This window comes from Salvelinus fontinalis, chromosome 11 (genome assembly GCF_029448725.1).
Source record: "Salvelinus fontinalis isolate EN_2023a chromosome 11, ASM2944872v1, whole genome shotgun sequence".
Taxonomy (NCBI): domain Eukaryota; kingdom Metazoa; phylum Chordata; class Actinopteri; order Salmoniformes; family Salmonidae; genus Salvelinus; species Salvelinus fontinalis.
This window is the reverse complement of record NC_074675.1, coordinates 12,433,146-12,446,150: the sequence shown is the minus strand read 5'-3', so window position 1 is coordinate 12,446,150 and position 13,005 is coordinate 12,433,146. Positions and strand designations below refer to the sequence as shown.

The window sequence follows — 13,005 nt, the reverse complement described above, 5'->3', positions numbered from 1 at the left end:
ATTCGCTTTCTTGTTGAATTATTTCTGGATCCCGAAACTTGAGCGAACGATGCATTGGCGGACCACTTTTAAGTTGAAACTACTATAGGCTATTATTTCAGTTTTACATTCGTCAGCTTATATTTCTCTCTCGCTGGATACCGTTATTTGCTGGGAATAAAATGTCTGGACCGTTTGGTGCACACTCTGCAAAATTGGATAAAACGGCTTAATTAAATAATGCTGTTCAGCAATATTATAACAAATGTGTTATTAACGCACAGTATTACATCCCACTGCATATGAATAGAGTGTATTTATCTCTGTTATGTAACATCCAATAGAATATTATCTCGCTGTATTCTTCACTTCGTGATTGGGAGAAATAATTTATTGGGGGCAGGAATCCAATCACGCTTAAATCCTTACTTCTCTAGACATCAGACAACTTTTGGATGGGTAGGCTTAAGAATATATAACAAACAGTTTTTTTAATTGGTTTATATTTTTCTTGAAACTAATGGTCATTTGGACAGTGAACAAGAAAGGGGTACAGGTCTTCACCCCATAGCATACCCGTTGTCGACAGTGAAAAATGAATTCACCTGCGGCATTATTCTAAAAGGAAGGTTGAGTCCACAATGTAGTCTACCTATAGCCTACGTCATACTATGAGTAGTAATAGGTCGACTTGCACGCGGACTTCAGGGGATGTTGCTTTCCTACAGTAGCCTGCCTGTCCAATGATAACAGATGGATAGCTTCTAATAGCTTCTCCTGACTATTCTTTAATTTTGATATTCGAAACGGGGACATTGGGGAAATCAGATTAAATGTGTAGCCTACGTTTTAGTCTGTAAATGTGTAGCCTATAAAGTGCTTAGAACGAATCCGGTGGTGAAATACATTAGTGTGGCTGCATGGCACAAACGAAAGGGGTGGTGTTAAAAATAGAGAAAGATGATACATCTGGGAAAAGTAATGGGCATGGGCCCACTTTGAATGATTGCCACAACAGTTAGTGACCGTAGGAAAAACTGTACACGCCTTGGAATAAACAACTCACGGGAATGAAGAAGGCAAGAGGATATAAACATCTGTCTAAATTGGAAAATTACAAATGGTGACCTCTCTACGTTGTATTGATCACAGCATTGCGCATGAGTAATCGAGCCTGGATGTTATCATGAAGGATGGAATGGATGTAAACCCGAACGAGGATCATCAGCGAGTGGCCTGTCTTTATACCCAAGGAATAACGGATAATATAACGGTTTTAAACATTGGCTCATTTGAATGATTTACAGTCAATTCAATGCTCAGTGGCAATTGGATTCATTATTGCGTGACTGCAGCAACTGATAGGGGCCCTATGTTAGTCAAACGTATTCACATACTGTATACGAGCTTGAATGGGGAGTGGGTGCAAGGGCAAAAACATGATACAGGGCAAAATGATAAACAAGAAGCTGCGTTATATGACACGTTGGGGAAGAGTTTTTTTCTCCACAGTTAAACTGAAATATATATGCCAGTATAGGCTACTCAACCCTTTCCATTGGGTTTGCATAGGTAGACTAGTGAGTCAGAGCCCCTATTATTTCAGAGAGAACATTCAGGTGGCTGCTGTGATCATGTAGGGGATCATAATGATAGCTTTACAAGAGCTGTCATTGTCTTTGCACAGAGTCCTTTGTCGCTGCTGCCACTAGGGAAGAAACACTGTCATTGATATTGAAAAGAAGCCTGTTTTTTTGTTGAAAGCAGGATGTGTTAGGAATTTGTCACACACACGAAGAGGCGGGAAACTCACATTGTGCTTTGAGGTCATGACTGCACTTCCTGCTATTGTCTCTGGAAATGACTCAAACGCCACTGTCCTGTGGAGAAACAGACTGTGTTGGAACCTCCCTGCTCATGGCACCAAAGTTCTCCTTCGACGATTGACTCTCATTCAAACACTAACCGGCTCCAGGCATGCCAAGACTATTGAAATTGATAGAGATACTGTGAGAGTTCTCATCAACTGTGTGCCATGAAGTCCTAATAATATCAGTCAGGTTGAGGCTGTACAGTAATCACAGTGAAATGTGTTCTTTCTGCCAGATATTTGCTGATGGAGAGGCATTTGAGGCCTTTGTGAGCAGAATTCCTATCTATTTGCTGATTGAGCGATGTAGGAAGACACAGATGCTCAAACAGGTTTCTGTGCTGTCTGAAATTACAGTGGATTTACTAAGAGGCCAAAATCGAGGGAGAGCAGAAGCTTGAAATCTGGAAGTCAATAGTTTTTTGATGCTCTCCATGCATGGTTTATTGCCGTAATAAATATAGAACAACCACACATTTCCTTGCAAGTTATCACTGATCCTTTGTTTGAGTCTATTCACAGGGGAGAAAGGGCAACAAACTATAGCCTACTCAGGGCCCTAAGCATGTTGTCTCACCATACTGTAGACAGGCTTTGCTTTGCTTGCAGAGGTCACTGGATTTGTTTATTGTTGCGCAGCAACCTCCCCACTGTACCTTGCTTTGGGTGATAACAGAGAGGAGGGATTACAGGTGAGGTGAACAGCCAGCTCAGCAATTTCATCAACGGAGAGCTGTTTAGAATGGCACAGCTCTGGGTAAGCTCTCATTAGAACCACAGTGAAAGGAAATGTCATTTGTTTGGGATGGACATCTGCCAGGTAATCAGTCAGAGGAAGGGAGACAAAAACAAAGTCCAGTGTTATCTGCCTCTGCCTTAGGCTAATGAGCCCTGATGGGGACCGTCTAAGGAGTGATTCATTTCCCCTCTATAGTCAGGAATGTCACGGCAGGGCCATTTAGTGTTAATTCACTCGGCTTATGGGGGGGGGAATGATAAAGTGAGGTGCGTCCATTTAAAAGGCTCTCCTGTTGAGGAGCTGGCCTTGTGTCTGGCAAGTCCCTGCTGGCCTGTTCCTCTACTCATCCAGAGAATGAGCACAGTAGAGGTTTTTGTGTGGTAATTTCAGCGTGGTTGCCAATGGCACAAAGGATACGCGGGTCAAACTGGGAAGTGGCAGATGGCATGGCCTCTCCGGGGCAATTTATTCTGGCATGTGTAAATCAGTCATTCTGGTAGTGCCAGTGTTAGGGCACTGCTCTGGGAAACATTACATGTGGGAGGGAGGAATAGCTCAGACTAGTCTTGAATCAATTAGATATGAAAAGTTTCTCTATTAGGACCTTAGACGTCCCAGTAGAGATGGAGAAGATGCACCTGCGTTACAGCCTCTGTTTTCATCAGCACCATGTCTTAACGAGCCAGCTGAGTTAATTGGACATGTTTATTTACACCGCACAGCATTTCTATTGAAACAACGTGCAGATATTGGAAAATATATTCTATTCAGCTATGCCCTCTATTATCAACAGGGCAATTATGTGAGGATATTGGAGCACTGCCCAGTTAAGCAAACAGCTCAAAATCATGTGTAGACTCTTACTCAAGTGTAGAAAGCAGTGAAGCACTCATTGTTTAATAACTGCGGCGACGAAAGGCTTGGACCCCAGGAAGAGTGTAATAATCCGTGCCTAAACAGGACAGCACAGACCTGGTGTGTTTCAGCACAGCAGCATTGCTAGCTGCTTGTTGTGGTCTTCACATTTATTTGTGACACATCCAGAGTGATGGCCGCATCAGTAGATCCAGTCATCAAAGTAGAGCAGAAAGTGAACTCAGTGTACTTGAACGGCTGACTCATTCTGGAACTGGTGACTGTTTTAGACACCATGCTGTTTATAGTTTGAACATTGTATTTGATCAACATAATTCCATCATTTCTGTGGTCGTCTGTCATTGATATAATTTCAGGAAATCTCAAGGTAACACACAGCACAGTATTATTATTATAGACTTATCACTAAACGTCTTGACATTGTCAGTCACAGCAACAGATTTATCACTAAACGTCTTGACATTGTCAGTCACAGCAACAGATTTATCACTAAACGTCTTTAAATTGTCAGTCACAGCAACAGATTTATCACTAAACGTCTTTACATTGTCAGTCACAGCAACAGATTTATCACTAAACGTCTTTAAATTGTCAGTCACAGAAACAGATTTACTACTAAACGTATTTACATTGTCAGTCACAGAAACAGATTTATCACTAAACACATTTACCACAAAATGTCTTTACATTGTCAGTCACAGAAACAGACTATAGTAGACTAATAGCTTATTAGATACGCACTATTAATTAATTGATTCCTCTTGGAAATGGCTCTTTAGTGGACACTGCTTTCAATAACACTTCAACAGCATTTTCAGAATATTTCTCTCCCAAACTTGGGCACCCTCTAAAACACCTTCATCGTTGCATTAGAACACGAATCAGAATGAGCATAAATCTTTTATTTGTTGGCTGCCTCAAGAATTCTTTCCCACAAAGAATTCAGATATTATTTTTATTGGCCTTTGTTTTATTGCTTATATTTCTGTCTTTATTGCTGTTAGGGACACATACATAGGCCCATTAGGAATGTATTCATACGTACACTGGAGGACGTACAGTATCATTTTGGTTGAAGTTGACCACAGGGATTTCAGTAACCAGTAAGTTTGCTTCACTCTCTGTTGTAATTGGAGACGGATGATAAAACCTTTCAAATAGAGAAATGTGTCATTACCCAGTCAGGAGTGATTGTTGAAATAGAAAATGGTAGATGAGAGCCCTATGTGACCGCCCCAAAGAACACGTCTCGTTACGTTCAGCTCATCCAATCAGGCAATGGTAATGTGTTCTCACTGCTGTGTGGCAAAGAGAAGTTAAACTAGGTCAGATGTTTGGCTCGTAGCATCAATGTTCCTGACTACTCAATGCATAGCAAAGTACTGGTGTTTCATACTTTATTTACTTATAGAATAGTGAGGCAAGAAACATGCCTCCCATACTTCACAGATTGAATTCATGTGAATTAGGAGTTGTATGTTTAACTTTGAACAACCATTGTTTTGTATCCCATCTCTTGCTCCCATCCTTAATTACACCTCCAATAAGAGCAGCAGTATCACCTTGACACCTTTGTCTTCCCTTGAAAATATGTGTCAAATGAAACAGGATCTTTTTTTTTATATTGCAAACGGTGCTCATGCCTTGCAGAGGTTCTAATGGCAACATCGATTTGCAGTTGTGTCAGCGTTAAAGCTGAACATACAGTAACTGCTCTTTAAATATTTTCATTTTGCGGCGGGGGGAGGAAGGGTGAGTCCCACAGATGTTGCGGACATCTGGACCCCCTGAGTCCATCTCTAGAGTTGGTGAAGCGCTAAGGGGGCTGAAGTCTCATTGGAGTGTGGAGAAGAGGAACGACGAGGAGAATGCTAATGGTTTAGTGGTTGAGTGAATCCATCTCGGTGGAGTGAGGACAGTGGAGTGAGGACAGTGGAGTGAGGACAGTGGAGTGAGGACAGTGGAGTGAGGAAATCCAAAGAGAGGAGCTCTGTAGAGGCCTACAGGACTGGTATCCTGGGGATTCACTGAGACACGGTCTTTTAATGAAGTGGAATAGAGCGAGAGAGAGGGCCAGATCCATGCATACTCTCAAGCTCCTCTCTCAGATGGGTTGGAGTGTTAGTTAGTAAGGCAGGCCAGGATCGTGTTGGCTGACTGTGTGTTACCCTCCAAATGTACTGTAGTTATTCATGGAGTGGCTCCGGCTTGGTAACGGGCCACGCCATGTGGGCGGTGAGGGTATTCTTAGTGGTGTGTAGAGCTACTCTTTCAAAGCGGTTTGTATTAGTATTGTAGGCTGAGGGACTTGCTGTTGGTGGTGTAGCTCAATATTACCATGTTTTTACTGGTCTGTGTGTGTCAACATAGCCAACTATAATAAGGACTTAATAAGTTCTCAGCTGGTCTCCTAGGTGATGTGGCTGAATGCACCATGCAGGGATTTGATGTGACGCGTCATTGTAACGTGTCTTATTTGGGAGTCGTTGCAGACTAAGCTATTTGGATGTGACATAACTCTGTGCCTGGATTCCCATAGTCATTGAAACTGAAAATCACCCTGGGCTGCCAAGCAAATCTTATACCCTCTGGGTTTATACCCCTTAGATCACACACAAAGGAAACCATTTGATGTCTCACTCCTCAGTCCTCACACCGTAGACAAAATACAGGATTCCAGCAGAAATGCCTGACGTAGGCAGCTCCTCACAGGAATGGATGGTGTTCTATTACTGCTGCATGTTCTACAACAATTATCACACAACACTATCCACGGTCTGTCCAAGACATTCTGTCCACAAATAGCCATCTACTTATTGAAACAAATCGACACGACAGTGCTTGCAGAGGGGATGAGCTAGCAGACCAAGGGAAGCAGTGTGGATGATGGGCATGATAAGTGTCACGATGCAGCAAATGAAATGCAACTGCTGGAGAGGGGAGGCTTTTATGACCTATGACCTGTAATAACTCTAGGAGCAGGAGAGCCTCTGCTGTAGTCTAGCCCTCATCACTGGTCTAGGGGGATAACAACTGTTACATCTGGTAACAAGAGGTCCTATTTACTGCTGGTGTGTTGGCTGACTGAGCTCAGACACTGGACAGTCTGAATAGGGGAGATGGGGCATGACATTTATGGCGTCGTTACAGTATTTGCGATATTTTTGTTATTCAAATAGGGGTCTAAAATACTGCCTTTGACTGCTTGTAGCCTAAGACTTTTCCGGACTGCTTTCTCCTTTCAAACAACTTGATACCCGAAATCCTTCCCTTTAGCAGTCAAACACGGTTAGCTTTACTTTTACAAAATAGCTTCTTAGCCTATAACCCAGTTTATTTCAAAGAATGTATTTATTTAATTCCCCAGACAGAAGTTGAAAGCCAAACTACTTGAAAGTGGTGCTGAACAGGTGGAGAATCCCAACTATTGCTTTTGATCAGTGTAGCGTCAAAGTACAAAAACTGACCTTCCGAAAAATCCCATCTATAAACAAAAATGTTTTAGAAATCTTCATCTTTGAAGCGTTGCTCGATGTCGAAGGCCTCGTCAGAGACCTTGACGTGGATGAAGAAATTGGCGCTAATGAGCAAACGAGAGCAGGCAAAAGCGCTCCTGATCTGGCTCTGACCTCGCTATAATGAGAAATAAATGCTCATAAACTACCCAGGCTGCTTGGAATAATACCAGCAGATTACTGGCCACTCATTAGTACAGAGCTAACTTTGTTTTTTACAGGTATGGTACAGAATGTTTTACAACCTCGTTCACCTTACTTAAGGACTCATTGGATGCTTATTCAATCTGATGGAAATTCTGTACATTAGCTACATTACCATTGTAGGGGTAATGTAAAGTAGTAATGAATACTGTTAGATTCCTCCGCTCACACTCACAGGTTCAGAGAAAAGTGTCCCCTTTCCTGTGCCCGACTCTCTATGGACCAGCTCTAATTCCGCTCTCGTCTCCCCAAAGCTTAGGGTTCTTACCAGAACAAGCTGCCTCTAGGGTAGACTATACCACCCACGCCTAGACTTAGAGCGTTGGGCCAGTAAATGAAAGGTCGCTGGTTCGAATACCCGAGCCGACAAGCTGGGAAAAAATCAGCCAATGTGCCCTTGAGCAAGGCACTTAACTTAAGCTCCAGGGGCGCCGTACTACTATGAACGAACCTGTAAAAAAAATACATTTCACTGCACCTATCCGGTGTATGTGACAATAAAACCTATATTTTTTTGTACATCCTTTAGAACGTCCTATGCGATAATATCTGTGCTATACAACACCATCATTACAGAAGATGCTGAGTGGAGTCGTGGAGTTAGGGTGATGAATGCCCTGTAAAGATCTCCCTGACAACACTGTGGCTTGCAGTAACCAATCCCGATGGAAATCGACCCCACCATTTCTTCTGGTTTAATGTAATCCACGCTGGTACTCTGGGTATCATGTTCTTTGTCCATGTATACTTGTGTACTAACAGTAAATGTTGTGCCCTTGTATGTCTGTTTGACTGCCTAATAGAGGCACAAAACAAACCTGCCTAAACAACCACAGTTCTATGTATGCAGTTCTCCCTCCTCTTACGTAGTTCGCCTTAGGTCTGTAAACGGTAATAGCTTTTCTGTCTCCTCTCTGCCTCACCGGGTTACAATAGATTGTCTTCCGTCTCAGTCCAGCCTCCCTGGGTTCGGCATGATGTTTATAAACATCGTCGGGTGTTTACCTCATTCTGTTGGTGTTGTACAGAACATGGCGCTAGTTCAACACCAGGGTAATAGTGTTTAAGATGTTTGTTTAGAATCCTTGCACTTAGCCTCAGTATACACTTGCTATTCCGATGCAGTTGGATATTTCTTGGATTAATAAAGTAGACTCACTTAACGACGTTTCATTTTTCACATCTAAGCTATATTATCGACTCCAATACATCATCTTGCAATTTCCCTCCTGAGTGGCACTGTGTCACTGTGTTTGACATCAAGCTAGGTAGGAAAAATATAACATCTGTAGCTGATTACAAGTGGTTTGATCACTTTGGAGCGACTCGCTGGTCTTTGCACATGCTCAAGGGATAAAGGGTGACAGATGCACATTATCCACCAACTGCTTTTTATTTAGTTTCTTCTAAAACAACTGACCCAATGTAACGATCTTCGTCTTCACCTTCTGATGAGGAATATGAAGGATCGGACCAAAATGCAGCGTTGTAAGTGTCCATGATAATTTATTATTTTAGAACACGAAAATACAAAATAACAAAGTGAATGAAAGAAATTAAAATCGAAACAGTTCTGTATGGTGAAAACACAGACACAGAAAACAACCACCCACAAACAAAAGTGGGAAAACAGGCTACCTAAGTATGGTTCTCAATCAGAGACAACGATTGACAGCTGCCTCTGATTGGGAACCATACCAGGCCAAACACAGAAATACAAAACATAAAACAAAACATAGAATGCCCACCCCAACTCACGCCCTGACCAAACCAAAATAGAGACATAAAAAAGGAAATAAGTTCAGAACGTGACACCCAACGATTAGGCTGAGCACCAAACCCCTCCTCTCCCCTTCCAGCATGTACTCTCATTTCTTTCATTTTCCCTATTTGTCTCTAAGAGTGTGAAATAAATCTGCTTTACTCTGGATTTCTTCAGGGGATGATAATTAGAAATGGAGAGTTTACTAGACACAGGAGTCAAAGTCTTTAACTCAGGGCATCATGAGTTTGTTTTAAAGGATCTAATGCTCGTGGTGCCTGCTCCAGCCAGGAATCGCTCGCTTTGAACGGAACAATTCCCTCCCTCGAAGTCCGCCCCCTATTTCCTCATGCATGGAGCAGGCCTAATGCAAACTACGCTGGGATTGCTTTCTCTCTCTCTCTTGTTCCCCTTGGCCTTGACTCAGTTTTTTTCCATTATCCTCTCTATCGATTCGCTCTGGACTTCTTTTTCAAGGCTCTGAGGTTAATGTAATTCAATGGGGCATTTTTTTCCTTCTTGTCATTTCTCTCTTTCACTCTCTCTCTCTCTCTGACCTTCTCCACCTCTCTCTACCTTCCTCTCTCTCCTTCTCTTTGCCTCTCCCTCTCTCTCCTCCCTCTCTCTGCCTCTCCCTCTCTGTCTTTCTTTCTTTCTCTCTCTCTGTCAGATGTGGCCAGGGCAATTGAGCTGCTGGAGAAGCTACAGGAGTCCGGGGACGTCCCGGGTCACAAGCTGCAGTCCCTGAAGTTGGTGTTGCAGAGTGAGTTCTGCACAGCCATTAGAGAGGTGAGTCGATCCCCCTGCACCACTGCCCCAGGGTCCTTTTGCTCCTGCCAACACAGGGAAATTGACCACAGGTGACTGATGGTTATTTTAATGAATAAATGTGGCTACACAACAATGCAGACTTTTAGGTGTGTTTTCCCAGACACGGTCAGCTCAGACACACAGACGGAAGAGTAAGAGGGCCATCAATACTCAGACTGAGGTCATCTAGTAGGAAATTTAATCCACTAGAGGAAATGTCAGAGAGGGCTGGCCCTTTCATTGGACAGCAGGATGAGAGAAGTCTGGCCTGGGAGTCAGGCAGAGACACTGGAGCCTGGTGCTGCCTGGTGGTGGGGGAAGCTTCATGTCTCTGCCAGGAGTAGCAGCTAGGCAGCACCCTACAGACTAGGTTACAACAGCTGGCCGTTGAGAGGGAAAGAGCGAGAGAAACACTTCAACCACCAACAACACATCCAGTCACCAGGGAAACTAGAGAGGATCAGCTTGGACTAGATGCCGAGGCTGACCGGCCATAGTTTCCAGTCAATGACGTCCTTGTGTGAGCTGACACTTTGCCACGGTGCAGAATGGCTCTTTCTCGTAGAGGTCTGACTGCTAGAGGAGCTGGAGAGTGAAGATGAGTGGTCGTGGCCATGAGGATGATTGCTGTTATTACAGAGATCGTTATCAGCACATGCTGTTATGCTGCAACATTCAACAGCTGTGGCGTTCACGTCAGTGGTTATTGGATTAACAGCCTCCCAAGACAATAAATGCTCCCATGTCTCTATGGAAGAACAGAGAACATGGCGTTTATGTAAATTGAGCAATACTTTGTCATACGTGCCGTGTCGCATGTGTTTACAATCCAGCATGCTGTCACAACCCCTGTATTCACTTTTATAGCACATGCACATTTTTCCATGCACATTTTTCCATGCACATTTTCCGCAGACTATTGATAGTGACGAGCATCATAAAACACTTCCCAGCGGCTCGCTCTTAATACCCTGACATAGCAGGACTAGACTGCTGAGCCTCTTTGAGCTACATTGGTGAGTTAATCGTAATGTAATCACATTTGATCTCATCTGACCCCTGTTCTGTGCTGTAATATGTCTGCAGATGGGAAATCTTTGTAGTTGAGAGAGCTACGTCGTGGGGATTCTAACCAAAAGGAGAGAGACTGTTTTTCATTCAAAACAACTTTATTATTAGATTTGCAAAAATCAAGCAATCAAAACAACCACTCAACATTGCCACCGTTGTCCGTTCAAGCCTGCATGTTTCCACACGTCTAAGTTCCTGTAGATTGTTAAAACAGAATGTCACATACTGCAGTCACACCTACACGGCTCTTATCTGTACGTCCAGACAAATGACTAAGTCACACAAGACAAGCCTGTATCAGCAAAATACTAACATATAACAATGGACAATTCTCCAAAATAAAAACAGCATAGTATGTTCAATTAAACAACATAGTAGGCCATTAAATCATTGCCTCCACAGCTATTACAGGAAGATTAAGGGTTGCGTCAGAGCCATATATTGTTGCGCGGTATTGGGATTCACCTGCATGTCATTTCATTAATGCAGATGACCTATACTGCATTAAGCTGGGGCCACCAGGTATTGTAATTGAGCGATTTGATTTGTTCCCCTCGTCTCATATCTGCTGGTGAAGCTCATTTCATGGTCTGATGAGCAGACACAGAATCCCACAGACCAGGGTAGCTTGATCATGTCTCTACTGTAGAAGTCACAGAGGTGATCCGGCTGAAAACCTTCTTCACAGTGTCAATAGAATTTACAGCCACATGAATCAGCCTAGCTATGGGTGAAGGGGTTAACTGGCTAACTGTCGATAGGGGAAATTGATGTGGGAGGGAAATGCCTGCTAAGGTGAAAGACCCCCAATTACAGAGAGATGGAGTGAGGAGGAGCGTTGCTCTTCCCAACCATGTCTACCAATGACATCTCGGAGCTCGGGGAAAGTGAGTCGTCAGAGTCAATCTGCTTTGCAAATGGAAAGGGAAGGACACCAGGGAAGACGACTGGGAGCGCTAACCAGCTGGAAATGATGGAGTTTATGATGATTTCCAGCCACTCTGTTAGCTTGACTTAAAGCCTTATGCATATCAAGAACTGGTTCTGATGAAAGTCATCCGAGAGGCCCGAGCAAACGATTCAAACACACATGAAATCGAATCATGAATTTCATTAGTCACAAAACAATGCAGGTCATTTTTCCTTGCAAAAAAAAAGCATAGTCTGTTCCAATGAACTGAATCAATTATGTGATCATAGAGTCGTAGTAGCCTGATGATAATGGAATAGTGCAGATGAATACGGGTCTCACTTTGAATTCATATAAAGGAAAGGATTTGTGTGCCACTCCGTTGAGGGCAGACCTTAGTCTCTTACTACATTTACTGTGAGCTGAAGGCTGAAAGCCACTTCATTTAATTATCTCTGTGTGTTTAATATTCTCTTTTTGTGTCATGCTGACAGAGCGAGGGAGGTCTGTGAATGAACAGTTATTAAATGCCATTTCGCTTCTACCAAATGACCCCTTTCAACTCTGTCGGCTAGAGAGAGGAGAAGGAGAGCTCTTCAAGCTCTCTCTCCGTCTCATCCTTCCCCATTTTGCTCTCCACTCCTCATCTCAGTAAAGAGAGGGAGACGGTCAGGGAGCCATGGTTACACGCGTCATGCCAGCCACCCTCTGGGCAGCTCTCTCCACTATCAGGCATTGTGGCGTCTTCGTAAGGCTGACGGTAGACTGGTAGCCCCCAGCCCATCAAGCACAATGAGCCGTGGTAAACGCCCAGTGAACCAGAGAGTCAGGAGAGAGAGGGAAGAGAGAGAGAGAGTATATTCACGAGGGAAAGGAAGAAAGTAGAGTTCGGAGGTAAAGATGGATGCTTAGTAACAGGAGGGGGAATGAGGTAGAAATTATGCCTTCAGGAGTGCAAGTCTTTCAAATCTCACTCTCTCTCTCTCTTTCTCTCTCTCGCGCTCTTTCTACCTGTATGTATCTGTATGTTCCCTGGAGCTTCACAACATCAACTGACGGCAAAAAGAACACAGCAATTTGTTCCATGTTGTGACTGTTTTCTTTATGTTATTGGAGATTATTTCCCCCCAATGAATTATCAGAACAGAAGGTTATTAAGTTCATTCATTAACAGTGTTGTCAGACTGAGTTCAACTGGGTTCATTAAGGTCAACCTAAAAAGCTCAAATATCTTATTCTTGTAAGTGATCTACTTGCTCAGAACAAAAT

The 13,005-nt window shown here is 43.2% G+C and overlaps 1 protein-coding gene across 2 annotated transcripts in view; it reads left to right on the top strand.

Moving 5' to 3' along the window:
• Positions 1–13,005, top strand: part of LOC129865054 (protein lin-7 homolog A-like) — a 30,110-nt gene that overhangs the window by 188 nt on the left and 16,917 nt on the right. For both annotated transcript variants that reach the window (XM_055937489.1, XM_055937490.1), the window contains exon 2: positions 9,616–9,734. In XM_055937489.1, coding sequence (XP_055793464.1) covers positions 9,616–9,734 — 119 coding nt within the window. The remainder of the gene's footprint in view (positions 1–9,615; positions 9,735–13,005) is intronic.